Source organism: Podarcis cretensis, assembly GCF_951804945.1.
Source record: "Podarcis cretensis genome assembly, chromosome: 15".
NCBI classification, from domain to species: Eukaryota; Metazoa; Chordata; class Lepidosauria; order Squamata; family Lacertidae; genus Podarcis; species Podarcis cretensis.
In genome coordinates, this window is record NC_137185.1 from 34,831,120 (window position 1) to 34,847,704 (window position 16,585).

A 16,585-nucleotide genomic window follows, 5' to 3' on the forward strand; every position below is an offset into this window, starting at 1 on the left:
CAAACACCCCTCTTCTTCCACTCCCACTCTGAACTCTCTTTTTGAAACCCACTCAGCCAACATGGTTCCACATTTCTCAAGCTTTACCTATCATAGGCTATCGTAGATCACCCAATGTAAAAGGTAAAACTTTACATTAAGATTTAGTTCATGGCGGGATTAGACCTATTACAAGTGGTGATTTTAGGTGTGGGAAGTGTTCCGGCTGTGCACAATCTCAGTAACTAAAACAATCCACAATCCTAAATATGGAAAGGTCTTTACACTTAGAAATTTTACCACGTGCCAATCCATTAATGTAAAATATGAGATTCTGTGCCCTTACTCCTTGGTATATGTAGAACAAATGAGCAGAGCACTAGGATTACAAATCAGTGTGAATATAAAAGTAGAATTAGAACCAAGAATATTGGAGACCCCATTAACAGAATATATGAAGTTCATAGCTTCCGAACAGATCCACATATGTACTCATAAAGAGGAAGGTCAGCCTGTCAGCAAAAAATATGTTTAGATTTACATGTTACAAAGAATAAATTTAAATGGTATGAATGAAAGATTTGATCAAATCAGCTTATTTATAAGGAAATTATTGATATTGCATTAAATTCATGTACCTTTTTGTCATCAGTCTGCTGTGGTTGTCCTGCTCACAATATCTGCCACCACTTGACACTAAAAAGGGATTGTAAGGTGACCTGAGTAAGCCTATCTTCATTGCCAGTGCTTCAGATGCCCATTACAAGTGCAGAAGCCATTTGATGGTTTGAACACTTGGGCCCACCACACACTATTTCCTACGGCTTTAAAAATTGTATTGGGGGGGAGGCATTGTTTTTGTTTGTTACTATAGTATGTAATTTTTGTGTTTTCATATTGTAAACTGCCTTGTGATCCTCGGATGAAGGGCGGTATACAATATTAATTAATTAATTAATTAATTAATTAATTAATTAATTAATTATTGGTTCTGTCTGCTACAGTGGTGGTAGACATGTGTGCATAAAACAAATACAACATTTTGAAGTAAATAGGGAGTTGAAGGTCTGAAAATGGTTCAATCCCACTTTCCCAGAAAAAGGGAAACAGCCAATAAAAAATCAACCAAGCAAGTAGTTGCATGCCTCCCCATCTATATCATTTATTGGATCAGGAGGAGAATAGCACATAGGCACAGGTTGCGATATAAATTGCATTTATGCAGAAGATGATAAAGTAGTCTTTCAAGACAAACTCAGGCCAATGAATGTGGACTTGGAGAATTTTGAAATAAACTGCTTCACTAGCGAAGCTTATGGGTTGCCTGAATGGGGAGTATGCCTCTTTTCACCCTTCAAGAAGGGTGTTAGTGTTGTTGTTTTGGTTGGATCAAGCCATCAACTTTTCAAACCCCTCTTTTTAAAGGTAGAATTTGAAAGTTTTGTACCCATCCTTTATCCACAGTAAAACATCAGTAATATTTATTTTCTCAAAAAGTTTCGCTTAATTTTTTTTATTGATTTTAGATTAATTGGCAACGGACTACAGCTGGGAACACCTCTCTCAACATAAATGCATGGACTGCATTTGTCAACAGGTTTGCAACTGTAGTGGATACAAGCAAGCAAATAATGTCTGTGAGGTTTGGCACAAGAGGGCTGCGGGAGAACTAAAAGGTACTTTATATCACTTATATTGAGAATAGAGGGGTGGCTTTTATCATTCATTCAAACAAAGCTTCCAGTAATGTTTTTGCCTCATGAATTCCCGAAGCCTAAGTCAAGGTATCATGGCTTGGGAATGAAGTGCCTCAGTTTTCACTCTTTTTGAATACTTGTGCACATGAAGTTAACTATTGCTGAGAAATGGTCATCAATTATTTTCACATGGGAAACTCAGGTTCTGTCTATTCTACCTTACTCTGTGGCAAGTGCGGGGGGCGGGGGGGAGAGAGAGAGAGAGAGAGACTGAAATGATTATCACAAAAGAGGAACCTGAATGCTTAGCAACTTATTATAAGTTTTCAAGGACTTTTACTAAGCATTGGTACCTTGTACTATACAGGCTCTTGAAAAAACAGCTAAAGACTGCAAAAGAATCCTAAATATTCACCCAAATGTCTAGTTCAACAACAACTTTTCTGTTTCTTCTAATTTCTTGAATTATTATTTGGTGGCAGAACTTAACAATTTAATTTAAAATAGCTCTTCTATAGACTGACAGTCCTTCTCTTTTATCCCTAAAGAATCAAGATTTGGGTGCTCCCTCAAGAAAAGTAAATGCTGAAGAAGAGTGTTTTCAGCTTTTCTGTTGTATCTGTTGGAAAACTTCTAACTCTAACTTTTCCCTGACAACTGTATCTTTGTGCAAGCTCCTAATACTGTCAATATCCAACAACAATAGCGATTCTAATCTGACAAACCTTCTGATTTTCAACAGTCTTCTTTTTCACTCCTTTAGGCAGAAACTCCAACTTTTTTTAGTTTACATAAGAGTATTCCTATAGATACTGTCTGACCAGGCAGGGTTAACGCAAAACCAAGCAACAAGCACTTACCAAGTGTGCAGGAGAGGGCGACCTTGCATCCTTTAGTGTAGCTCCAGCTGGTACATCTAGAAGTGGCCACTTTACCTGCAGATACTGAAAGATATTGAAATAAAGAAGATAAAGCCACAAAAAATCAAATTGACAACAGATTTCACAATAACTTCATGGCCCAAGAAACCAAACAAATGCAACTTTCAGCATTGTTCAGATACAAAAAGGCTTGAAGCGCAGGATTATGTTTTTCATATCAAAAACCTCCTCACTAGTTATGATGCACTTTTAGTCCCTCTCACAGGTCACAAAGATGGCATCATAGTAACGGGAAATCTCTCATGGTTGCCTCCCAGATCACCTTGGTAGCATATGGAAGCTCAGATCATATGGTTTCTTCTTCCAACACAAGCTACGGACGCTGGACTGGAAAGAAAAACTGTGACTGGCCCAACTCCATATATTAAGAACATCTAAAATGTTGCAGATACACTGTATAAAATATGTAATCCACATGCAATGACATTAAGGCAATTTCACAATTAAAATGCTGCTGATGTTTGTTTGTTTTTTTACCTTCTTGCTCATGTGTGATTTATTGATCAGCAATGCTGACTAACACACACACACAAATACACAGAGAGAGATTTGCAAGATAAGGATGGAAATGTAAAGGAAGAAAGAGGGGGGAGCATATAACCAAACGTATTCCCAGCAATATTGGTGTAGATGAGCTACTGCCACTAACTTGAGAATAATACAGTCCCATTTAACTCAGTGGGGCTTCTGAGTTCAGGCATAGTGTCTTGTCAATGTGCACAAGTATTTTGAGTGTAACACAATGATCCAGCAAATTCTTGTGTATGTTGGAGCTTCCATAGAATTTAAGATTAGAGAAATCCGTATCTCAAAGACAATAAACGTGATTTTCCAGAAAGTATTTGGTTGATTATTTTTTAACACCAACTATGTAAAACAATCTGCCAGTTTTGTTTTTTAAAACACTGACATTTAATACAGCATGGCACTAAATTTAATTTAGACCAGTTTCAATGTAGTGCTAACATGGAATTTTTATTTTATTTTCCCGACACTTTGCTAGCAAGAATACTAAAGCAATTTAAATTAACTTGCACTGTTGGATCTCTCACACAATCAGTTCCTCTAACTGTAAGACATAATGCATCTTAGAATTACTAGGTATTTTGTGTTTTTAGCAGAGGAAGAAAATTATTCCATGCCCTATAGCTGAATGCAGTATGTCCTGTGAAATGTGGAGATTTGGGAATGTGGACAGGATGAGTTGCAGCTGTGCTCTGGAATTTCCCTAGCACACAAATCTTCATGATGTAAAACAGCTGGAAGGAAATCCCAGCATGCTCTATTTAGAGGCAGAACAACCAATAATTTAAATGGAAGATTAACCCTTCAACTTAAAACAAACCTTCACATTTCCTCCAACATATATTTCTACTATCTGTTGCAAGTAGAACGTGATGAATAAGTGCTGATCGGTTACAACAGGCCATCGGAACAGATTCAATCCTAAGCTTTTCAGAAGATAGTGGCCTTCTTAAGTTTGACGATCACAGAACAATGCAAGAGAAGCAAAAGCTGTTTTGCTTCATCAGATGGGCTGCATTTCTCCTGCCACCTAGCCCATTCACACTCGCACTATACATTTAAATTGCTATATAATTTTAAGCAGTCAGGGCTTTCCCCAAATACACATAGAAGCTGTAGATAGTTAAGGGCACTGAGAGTTGTGTGTAGACCAATATTCCCTTCACAGGGCTACAATTCCCAGAGTATCCTGTGGAAGGACTGTTAAACCACTCTGAAATTCTAGCTCTATGGGTAATAGGGGTTTTATGATGTGAACTGCCCTGAGAACTTCATCTTCATCATCATCATCTTCTTCTTCATCATACCTTATAGTGCTCCTGTACAACAAATTGTGCTTGTAATATACGCTGACTTTTGCAGTGCCCAGAGATAGTATGCCTTTCAGTATCAGTTGCTGGGAATCACAAGTGGAGAGAATGCTAATGTGTTTGTGTCCAGCTTGCAGGTTTCCCATAGCAATCTGGCCACAATGAGAGCAGGAGGATGGACTAAATAGGCCAGGTATGGGAAACTAGATCTACGTTTCCTCCAGTAAAATCATTTCTCCCATTGAGATGCTTGGCTCATGAGATAAAAAATGAAATGAAACAAGTAACAAGAAGTTGAATTAATAACAGCAATATTTTACAATCTGTACAAGTTATCCTTTTTTGGTTGTGAAGACACTTTTGCTTGAAATGCAGTAAAGGGATCACTACTGTTGTGCCAATGTTGCCACCCACCACCACTGCAGCTCACCCTAGACTATTCCTCTGAATTTGCTTTAGTTGCTTTTATGTGTTTTATACTGCTGCTTTATTGAGTTTTAGGCTATACACTGCTTACAGATTTTTGAAATATTAAGCCTTTTATCAATGCTTTTAATTAATTAAAAATACACAGGCCTTTCTAGCAGAAGAAAAATGAGGTAGAGCAAATTTCTGATGTGGCTCTGACCCCTTTTGAACCCCTCTTCCCTAACAGTACCCACCTTCATGCAAGAAACTATGTAGAAAATGAGAGAGGGCTGCAAAAGACAAACATATCAGCATATCCTTCTATATGCACAATGCTTTAGGAGACATCTAGGGCTATACAAAGGATAGCCAGCACTCAAAAAACAAAAAATAGTTTTACCCTCTTGCAAGAACCCTCCATGCACTGCACTGTGCCAGGAAAGGCATAAAAAGTCCAGAGGCCAAGCTAATGATCCATCTGGTTTCACTCTGTGTATTGGGACAAAAGCAGGAAAAAGACAGAGTTGTAATGATGCAACAAGCCTAGAAGCAGAAACTTAGTGAAAGGGTGAACAAATAACCTTTGGGCTGACCCATGAAAAAAGCCCAGAAAATCAGGTGGCTGGGCAGGAGATTATCTGGGAGTTGAAGCAAGGGCTTCCCATCTTGAATCAGCACAGTGCATAGGTAGAAGAGGCTGTAACAGAAGTTCCATCTCTCCACAATCAGATGGGGGAAGTTTTAATTGTAGCCTAGATGTGTTTCTAGTTATTTCTCAATATTTCCCCCATATATTCTTATTCCACTTACCTTAAAGGTAAAGGTAAAGGTACCCCTGCCTGTACGGGCCAGTCTTGTCGGACTCTAGGGTTGTGCGCCCACCTCACTTAAGAGGCCGGGAGCCAGTGCTGTCCGTAGACACTTCCGGGTCACGTGGCCAGCGTGACGAAGCTGCTCTGGCGAGCCAGCACCAGCGCAGCACAGGGAAACGCCGTTTACCTTCCCGCTATAAAGCGGTACCTATTTATCTAGTTGCACTTAGGGGTGCTTTCGAACTGCTAGGTGGGCAGGAGCTGGGAATGAAAGATGGGAGCTCACCCCGCAGCGGGGATTCGAACCGCCGACCATGCGATCGGCAAGCCCTAGGCACTGAGGTTTTACCCACAGCTCCACCCACGTCCCTTCCACTTACCTTAACCTAAAATAAAACTCCAAAATGTATCATGAAGAGTGAAGTGGCCTAGACTGGGAGAGGGACAAATGTGGCTTCCCTGGGAGCAAAGGTCAGCTAGGTAAAGGCTTGAGTGGAGCTTCAAACTTCAGACCCCAAGTGATCTGATATTAAGGAGGGCAAGTGGAAATTCAATTATGTCAAAGTGGATCTCCTGTATTAAACGGCCATGTACTGAAAGCAATGGGAGGATGATTATTTTGCAACTGCTACGGACAAAGGGAACCCATTCCATTACACTCTGATTAGGGTCACCAGAGAGAAGGTGATACACTCTCCATTTGTTCTTTACATCACTCAGCCAGTGTGGTGTAGTGGTTAAGAGTGGTAGATTCATAATCTGGTGAACCGGGTTCAAGTCTCCGCTCCTCCACATGCAGCTGCTGGGTGACCTTGGGCTAGTCACACTTCTTTGAAGTCTCTCAGCCCCACTCACCTCACAGAGTGTTTGTTGTGGGGGAGGAAGGGAAAGGAGAATGTTAGCTGCTTTGAGACTCCTTCAAGTAGTGATAAAGCGGGATATCAAATCCAAACTCCTCTTCTCTTCTACTGTATTCTGTGATGTCTGTTACTTAGTAGAAGGAGAAACACTGAAAAACATTGCAGGGTGAAATATTTATCCATACACCCTGTTCCTGTAATCTGAAATTTGGAAGAAGATGCAGAAATATGCATTTTCCTCTGCAAAAAGGAAGCGAGTCCAAGGCTAAATATGCATGGCTGTGAAATGTTCCCAAGACCCAAACAACATTACACATGCCATGGAGTTTGACAAAAACATCTGGTTTGGGTTGAGTTATAGCGCATGAGACATATGAATGCTCCTGACATTGTCCTTACGATGTATGCATCCCTGCCATCTTCAGGCTATGACATAACATCAAGAGAGAACATGCACAATGTTCAACTCCAGCCCAAGCAAAATTATACAACCAATATTACTCCATAAATGCTATTGTGTGTACTGAGAAGCTTGATGACTGTTATGGTGCTTGAGCGTGAAAAGAATGGTATAGCTACGCTGACTGATTAATAGGAGGCATGATGTGTTGGAACTTCCTGTTTTTCTGATTTAACGCAGCCTACCAGAAAGGTGAATATTGGGCTTTTCTAAGGTTTGTAGTGGACAAAGACCTCTCTGTACTTCTGAGATGTAGTGAAGATATAGTTAACACCTCCACAGCAGCGTTGAGCTCCTATGGAAGGCTGCTTTATTTGCTAACATTTGCACCATATCCAGGCCAGATTCACATTCCTCTGCAGGAACAGAGCAAACATTTAAAAATAAAGAGCAATTGCCAAAGGTTTCCGAACACAGAAGATTCTGAATTCTCCCCCCACACACCCTTGCTTTGGAGATTGAGAACAAAAAATTGGAAGGCAACCAATATACCAAGCACCTTTGGACAAAGGAAGCAGGATTTGTGTACGTTTGACATGGAACAGGAAGAGAGCTTATCTCATTCCTATAAAACATACAAACAGTCCACTGTGACAGACCAGTCTTGCCCACAATGCAGAACTGTTTCCCTTCAACCTTTTACATTTAAACTGTAAAACTGAGCCTCCAAACTCAAAGCAGAATATAGCCAAAACTAACAACTCCGTAGCACAAGTGAATGAAACATACAAGCGAGGGCCCTTGCCCTGAGAGAAGGAAAAGACAACTGTAACAGCAGCCGCTGCCACCTGTGAGCCAAGAGGAACGTTTCCCGAGACAGAAAACTCTGGAAAATATTTAAAGAGTACTGTTCACATTTTACAAAACCTGTCTTCCCTCAGGAAAAAGACAATGCAGGCTACTGCATTAATTAGACCTTATTCATATAAAATTGGCACCATTGACACTTGTAAGCACTGGTTTGCAAAAGTTTAAGGCAGAGCTTTCCAAACTGTGTGTCGTGACACATTAGTGTGTCGGCTGCAGTGTGTAGGTGTGTTGCGTGAATGCTCCCCTCACTCCTCTTGGGGCTGAAAAGGAGTTAGTTTAATCTCCGGTTTGCTGGTAAAAGTGAATTACTGTGTCGCGAAGTGACGCATGTCCAAAAAGTGTGTCACCAACGTGAAAATTTGGAAAGCTCTGGTTTAAGGAGATAGTCTCCACAACTGTATGTATGTTCTCCTAATTCACTCACTGCAGTGATTTACAGAAGCTAGATGTCTGGCTGTACAATCATAAAAAGTAAATACATATAATTTGGCAGCCTCCAAATATTATCCCATAGTCCTTCAAAAGCTTACTTGCTATGTGCTGTTTACTCACTCACTCGCCTTAAGAAGGTATATTGTGAATGTTAAACCATAACTCAATTTTAATCCTACATACATTCCCATGTAGAGTATGGAAATTCAACATGGGCACAGACACTACTTGTACATCTTATGCTTTAACCCAGTTGTTCCAGCAGTTTTTGTATATATATAATTCTCTGCACACAAAAGCACAAACTGTGGAATGTATCCATGTACCGAATCCCTACCTCAAGTTGTGTGTGGTTAAAGAAAGTTCTCAACACACGGTGGCTCAAATCACATACTATTATTGTTAGTATTACAGAGTATATTTTCCAAGTTGCCCTTCTTCTACTACTAATTTGGTATTTCTGGAAATGGTTTTTCAATTGTTTAAGTTTGATTTATATGCTCTTATTGTATTTTTGTCTATTGTTAATGCTCTTTTTAATCTTAATGCTCTTTTTAAAAAGCGAGTACAGTCCATAACAGTTAGGCAGAATGAAAGGAGCAAATACTTTAGGCCATTACTTTTTGACGGAGTGGAGAATCCGTAGCCCTACATATGTTTGCTGGACTAAAATTCCCAGCATCCCTGGCCATGGCCGTGCCAGCTGGGGCTGATGTGAGCTGAAGTCCAGCTACATCTGGAGGGTCAAGTTCCCCACTCCTGCATTAGGAGGACAATGAAGTGAGAGAAGGAAACGATGCATTTGCTCACTGGAAAACTGTGGTGATAAAATGTTACTGCGAGATTTCATACAGCTAGTGCTGAATTCTTGCCCTTTACATAAAACTGGGCTGAGGATCAGTAATCAGATCCTATTCTTCAAGGCTCCTATAACAGCCAATTGTGGAAAAGGCAGGGAGCCAGGGCTGTCATCTGTACAAGGAGTATGTTTGGTATGCAGCTGGCCCCATGACCCCCAACTAGCTAGCGCAATGACCTACAGTACACTCTGGGCTCTGAGTACAGTAGAAGTAGTTTCCTAAATGACTGCCTTTGATCTGCTCTCCAAGCCCGAAGATCAAAGCATCTGGTTAGATTGGGGAAGTCCCTGGATCTGGCTGCTGTACAGCTCCAATCTGTTTCCAAACATTGAGTGGCGATGTGAGCTCACTCGCCGTTTACTGCAGAGTCATTTTCAAAGACACTCACACCACCCATAACTACTAGGACACAGTGTGCACCACCCCATTTGGTGAGTCAGCTTTCTAGGAAGCACCGGCAAGAGCGGAGAAGCCATGAAACCCAAAATACCCACAGAAGACGTGCAGAAAGTTCTACCCAATTAAAAGTTCTCTGTGTTGTCGTTTTCCAGCTGGTTTATTTTATGCTCCACCCTTCAACACTCTTGGTCACAAAGGGGGCTTTCTAATCCATTTGGTAAGCAGAGAAGCTGCTGGCGAATGAGGCGGGGGTGCCTCTATGAAGGTTGTATAAAGGCTCCTTCTCATTTTAAACAATTTAAGAGGGCAGCATGTGGGGGTGGGGAAACACTCTGAAAAATATACAAGGAAAGAGAGTAAGCTAATGGTACAGTGTGGAAAACTGAGCACCCCTCTAAGTGCAAGACTGTGCCTCAAACAGACGTTCACTGTACAGCCATGTGTGTATAAAAAAAAGAAGAGTTAATGGCATATTGAAGCTATAAAAGTTTCAAAATGGTTACATTCCAGAGAGATTAGAACAAGCCCTGGTTGCTTGTTACCTTCCCTCCTCCTCTGCAAGTGGGGGAATGAAAAGGATTTTAACCATTTCTCTCCCACATGCTGTTGTGCCACACACACAGTACAATGCACCCTGCTGTCTGCACATTAACCTGCCATTTGCCAAATAGCTTCCCCTCAGCTGGGGATTAACATTCATCAATTCAAACAACAATCCAGTGGTCCTGCAATCCTAGGCAGGAACAATGGGGTGCAGACAACAGGCCTTGGCTTGCCCAGGACTGCTGTAGTCACTGCATGTCAGCAGTCTCTTCTCTTGGCAAAGAAGCCTGCAGCAAACCAGGAGGTGGAGGAAAGGAAAAACAAAAGAAGAGTTGCTACAACCAATTACAAACGTTAATGACCAGATTTCCTGCCCTTGCTACACACATGGCGTAGATGTTATCTGGACATGAGCAAATTTTACTCTAGTTTTAAACACCCTAATCTAGGGTATTCGGATCTGATTATATATGTTCCTCTCTGTGTAGACCAGGCACTCACAAGCACCATTCACACATCTCATATTGTATGACATTTAGTATTATTATTTTTTTGCAAACAATTTTAATATTTCTCTCATATCTGTCTTCACAGTTGGGCAATACTATAGATTTTGGAATTGTTGAAAAAAAACCTCTCTATAAAAGCCAGTTCTCTGTGAAAATAAATGTACTTCACTTGAGTAGTGGGGGCAGAGAAAAACCTCCTCCTACTGGCCGATTCAACAAAAATCATTGGGGCAGAGGATTGTCCATCCTTCAGGGTAACTGCAGGGAGTTGCACAGGGGGGCAAACTATTTCAGACAGTTTATCATCCCAAATACAGCTTCCTGTATATCACAAGTGATACTTATAGGCTCTCCAGGACCTAAAGACAGTGTTCTGTTTGGAAGTAGAGGGAACAATGAAATATTTAGAAAGCAGGGTAGAAACCTGCACTGCCAGTCTCCTGAAAGAAACATGTACTCAATTACACTGTTTTCAGGATAAGATGTGCCTGGGGCTTGCAGTATTCTGAATGTTGGCTGATGAGGATAACTGGATTACTAAATTGCTACTGACTCCCCTTAGTGAGTGAAGATGGTGGCAGTTCCTATGGGGTCTTGCTGGGTCTTCCCAGTTTCCACGCCTCATCTATTTTTAGTGCTATTCTAAATTATAATAGCCATTTTTGCTGCAGAGTAAGATCAAGTGATGTAACCTGGCTGATATAATGTAAGAAATATGTATGTATAATAGAAATAATTACATTAGGTTTCCCTGTTTACCCCTGCTTCCCCTCCCCCCCACTGTCCCCCTTGCCCAAATCAAATCTAGATTGCAAGTCCTAACTTAGATGCACATCTATGAAGCGCTGTATGAAAAAACAAACAGCAACAATAATGCTTGAAGACTTTGGAGGAAGCTGAGCTTTTTTTTCAGGAATACTAAATTAATCTGCCCAAATTCTTGCCAGATTTGTTTGATTTAGTTGCCCAACATCCCTGTACATGAGTGAAATATGGAATCACTTTTCCAGATGTAATTGTTTAGAGGGAAGGGCTGAAAACCAATTCAGTGGAAGTTAATATAACAAGTTTCACCAAGAAAGGTATTTCTGTGAGAACTGCCCTCAAATCAGAAGTGTAGATAGGACTGGTTTAATTCACTAGAGAAAACAACATCACTGGCTGCTAAAATATCTCAATTGGTTGCTGGGGGGGATGAATTGGGGCGGGGGGGGGGAGAGAGGTTGCATCTCCAAAAATGGCTGTTGGGGGAGAAACGCCTACCACTTGTCCAAATGTCCTTGGCGTTTTATCCTCACCATTCAATTATGGATACATCCTTTCTATACATCATGGTTTCTATTTATTTGACTAGGCAGAGGAAAGAGATTCACCTCTGCAAATGATTTTTTTAAATCATCTTTCAAATTAGCACTAGCACACTCTTTCAAGGGGTGTTACATAAATGTTTCAATATATTTTAAATATTGCCAGGAAAGCATGTAATTTGAAAAATTGGTAAAAATTACTTGCTGATGACATGGCACCAACAGGAAAGCTAACTCTTTCAAACTAAGAACCAGTAAGTGTGAAGATGTGCTGAGTGGCAATAGGTTCATTTCTTGATAATGTCAAATACATATGTTGAAATCCCAACCCTTTATAACAATTAAACAAAATCACACTAAGGCTATAGATACCAAGAGAAATCACGCTAGCTTCCAGTCTTCTAAACAAAAACCCAGACTTTATACAGTCCAAGAAAAGATGGAAAAAGCACAGGAAACGCAGAAGGATAATGACTGGATGGTGATGTTATGTGGATGCCCCATTAAAAATGAGTGAACAAACCTTGGCAATTCCATGCCAAAAGTCTTGTGTAGAAGCACCCATGTCTTTAACAAGTCAACAGCAGAAATAGTGGGGATTAACACTCTTTATAATAAAATTTATAACCAGCATTTTCTTCTCCAAATGGAGCATTCAAAACAGCTAAAAACACAACATATAAAAAGTACCGTATTTTTCGTCCCATAGGACGCTCCATCCCATAGGACGCACCCAGTTTTTTGGAGGGGAAATAAAGGAATAAAGGGCTCCCCATGCTGCGGATGTCTGCCCGGCGCGAGGGGCGCTCTTCTTCAGGGCACTCCTTGAGCCGGGTGGCAGGCTGCTATTCGCAGCCTAGACAGCCCTGCGGGAACTCCCGCAGGGCTGCCTAGGCTGTGGGTGTCTTCCTGAAGCCTGCATTCACCCCATAGGACGCACCCAGATTTCCCCTTCATTTTTGGAGGGGGAAAAGTACGTCCTATAGGGCAAAAAATACAGTAAATCATAAAGCATTCGAGTGATAAAGGAACTAAAAGGAGGTGGATAACAATTAAGGATTTATTATGTTTTCAGAATGTATTAGAAAAATTATACAGAAAGGTTTATTGTTTTGTGTACATTCAAATGTAAGATAAAACATATGCAAAGGAACTTGACAGGAAGTCAAAGTTGAAGAAAAGATTTTGGAAGATAAAAGTGGAAAAATATTTACTTTCATTATTATCATTTTGTGTGCGGGTGTGGGTGTGTGGGTGTCTGCACATACTTTCATTATTATCATTTTGTGTGCGGGTGTGCGGGTGTGCGTGTCTGCACATATATGTGTTGTTGTATGTAATGTTTGGGAGGAAATAAGATGGTAAACAACAAATAACAAACTGAATATCGATGTATGTAATTTTTATTTCTTAATTATATTTGGTGGTAGTCTGGCTGTATTGTTTTTTGTAACATAAAATCATTCAATAAAAATTATTTTATATATATATATATAGAGAGAGAGAGTAAATCCAGTCAATTAAAATACAAATGCATGCACTCGCACCGAAAAATGACTTTTAATATAAACCCAGAAAGCCAGAGCTAAAAAAATAAAGAAATCACAATTAAACAACAATAAACTTGAACTGAACTGGAAAAGAAATGTCTTCAAATGCCAGCTGAACACAAAGAGAAAAGTCAAGGTGTTTTACATATGAGGTGCTACCACAGTGAAAGCCCTTTTTTGCAATGCAACCAACTATGCCTTGGAAAGCAGTGGCAAGCACATGATGTCATCATCATCAATCTTACGAAGGTGGGCATGTTCACATAGAAGGAAGTGGTCCTTCAAGTAGCCTGGTTCTAGGTTGTTAAGTACTTTAAAAGGTTGTTAAGGAGAACTTTGAATTGCACTTGAAAATGAACAGGCAGCCAGTACTGCTGATATAATAATAAATGGGTCACATGATCTCAATGCTTGGCACCAGTCTAAATTTTCACAGCATCATTCTGTTCTGATAGAAATTTTTAAATGATCTACATAGAGCATGTTGCAATAAATCAGTATGGTTTCAAGTTAAAATCATTCTCCTTTCTAATACCAAAAACAAAGGACAAATGCAAACCAACATGGCAAAAGATACTGGGTTGTATTGAACAATGGTCACACAACGGTCAATAGATCTGCTGACATTAATAGATGTGTCTAACTTGGGTCTATTAATTTCAATGGGTCTACCACAAGTGTAAGGAAATCAGCCCTGAGTGCTCACTGGAAGGACAGATTGTGAAGCTGAGGCTCCAGTACTTTGGCCACCTCATGAGAAGAGAAGACTCCCTGGAGAAGACCCTGATGTTGGGAAAGATGGAGGGCACAAGGAGAAGGGGGCGACAGAGGACGAGATGGTTGGATAGTGTTTTCGAGGTTACCAGCATGAGTCTGACCAAGCTGTGGGGGGCAGTGGAGGACAGGAGTGCCTGGCGTTCTCTGGTCCATGGGGTCACGAAGAGTCGGACACGACTAAACGACTAAACAACAACAACACCACAAGTGTAAGTTAGCTGGATACAACCAATAGTACACAAACAGTTTCAGAAAAAGCAAAGTTGGTATACTATTTTCTAAAATGACAGCCATAATTTTGCAACCAAATTCCTATAAATTTCCAGTGCACTAGTAGGGACAAAGAAGTGATTAGGAATTCAATAGCTTTGCAAATTAAGCTATTATGTTTTTAAGCAGCTAGCCTAAAACGTGTCCTCAGTGCCTTTACACTACCCAACCCCCCACACCCACAAGAGGCACTTTCTTTGCCTGTTTACATAGCTACAGTATTAGCTGCTGGGTCACCAGGTTTTCACCCCCACCCTTAACAATTAAATAAAGCATTTGGAGAGGGTGGCATAATTCAGCAGAGCATATTTGCTCCTTGAGGGATACAAGCTAAAGTTTAAACTGCAGTTTGTTTGTTGATGTAACGTGACAGATCACAGGTCTGCATCCTAACAGCTGCAAGAGTTCTAGCAGGACACTCTGCCTCGGGACTATTAACCCTAGGAATGAAAATGTTTTAGAGCTGTGAATTCCAAAAGCATAACAACAAAAGAAAAACTTTCCAAATTGGGTTATGTGTGAGGAAATGCAAAATTCCAGGTTATAAACCCGCAGAGTCGCTTACATTCCTTAACAACAGCAAATAGACGGAATCCTTGGGCCTCTGTGGTTGTTCATATTTAGACCCTGAAGAAAAGAAGTGTGTGCATCTCTCCCTCAGTTTTCCATTATGAACAGCATAGGCCCTTATTTTTAGATTTTCCTTCCCACCTCAAAGACAGTATAGCATGCATAATTGCACTTGCCTCAAATGGGAGAAAGTGTTTGCCCTCTCTGCAAATGACTGTTAACTTCTAAGGCAAAACAAAAACCCTCTAAAGGTTTCACAGCAACTATCCCTGCTGCATGGTAAAATTAGGTCAGCTATTAAATTTAATATCAAATCTGCTGGGTGAAGTGAAAAGCTTGTCTCTTATGTGCAATGAAAGGGCTGTATGACCTATGTGGAGAAGATACACTCACTGGGGGAAGGACTGGAAAAAACTGATGTTGTGGCCATAGACAGAGCTGCAGGAAGCCTCTGAAAGGCAACAGGGCCTCTCAACCCATGGGAAAAGGGAAGAGGCAGAACACTGGAGCTTCAAATCCAGGCATACCAAGGTTGAACAGGATGGTGGCAACAAGTGGGTCAAAGGTCAACCAGCCAGCCTGCTCTGGTTTCCATGGATATGTGGCCTATTCATACAGTGCACAGAGGGCTCTTCACAGCCACTTACACACAATTGAGCTACTACTCCAAGCTCTGCAGGCCTCGTCTTGGTAGCACAGCACATTCGATGGTAAAGTTTAATGGAGTCAATTAAAGCAGAGAATTAGCACTGAACTAGTCCTAGAGAACTACAGAGACACTGTCAGAATTGTCTCATCACAGGAGAATGCCAGTGTAGCGTGGACAGAATAATCTGAAGATTTTACTCTGGTATGATATTACCTGCGTGTCATCCATGTTATGTGTTAAAACCAAACCTGGTATCATCAATAGCAATAAGTGTTTGTGGGACCCTAGACCCTGGTAGAAAGCATTTTTTGTGCCTTGAGAAAAGCTTTCTTAAAAAATGAAAAAAAAAAATATTTAAATTTTTAGGCTGTTTTACAAACATCTAAAGCATCTCACAAAGGAAGTATGAAGAGTGATAAAATATGGATTCTAATATACAATACCAAAACATTTCCAACATTTTAGTTCATATTGAAACAAAAAGAATCTTAGTTTTAAGAAATCTTGGGAGAATAAAAATGTGTTTATAGCAAACTCAGGAAATTTCCATGGGGAGGGAATTACACAATGAAGGTGCAGTAGCTGGGGGAAGCTATTTTTCTATTAGATGTTAAACTTATCTTCCAAACCAGGGTTCTAGAACCCTCTTAGGCCTTGTGGCTCATTTGAAAATCTAAGAAATGCTTGTGGGCACCACAAAATACCTATTTCACAGAAGAAAAACTGGTGATACTAAGAACAGCCCCAACACACACACACAACAGGCAGAACACCTACACATACACACCAAAGGAAGTAAAACAGACAAAAGGAGAGAGCAGGCAAACCCCCAAACCAAAAGAAAACCAGGAAGCCCACATTCAAACAACCAGTCAAAGCAAAAGCCTCAATTTTTAAAAAATTAATTAGGAAGGAGA

The 16,585-nt window shown here is 40.4% G+C and overlaps 1 protein-coding gene and 1 long non-coding RNA gene across 3 annotated transcripts in view; one reads left to right on the forward strand and one right to left on the reverse strand.

The window, feature by feature from the left end:
- Positions 1-2,279, forward strand: part of LOC307204024 — a 31,862-nt gene extending 29,583 nt beyond the window's left edge. For both annotated transcript variants that reach the window (XR_013833465.1, XR_013833466.1), the window contains exon 3: positions 1,506-2,279. This is a non-coding gene — a long non-coding RNA (uncharacterized lncRNA). The remainder of the gene's footprint in view (positions 1-1,505) is intronic.
- The window catches only part of TCF7L1 (transcription factor 7 like 1), a 71,856-nt gene that overhangs the window by 14,745 nt on the left and 40,526 nt on the right, over positions 1-16,585 (reverse strand). Inside the window, exon 4 of the mRNA XM_079955071.1 lies at positions 2,537-2,620. Coding sequence (XP_079811197.1) covers positions 2,537-2,620 — 84 coding nt within the window. The remainder of the gene's footprint in view (positions 1-2,536; positions 2,621-16,585) is intronic.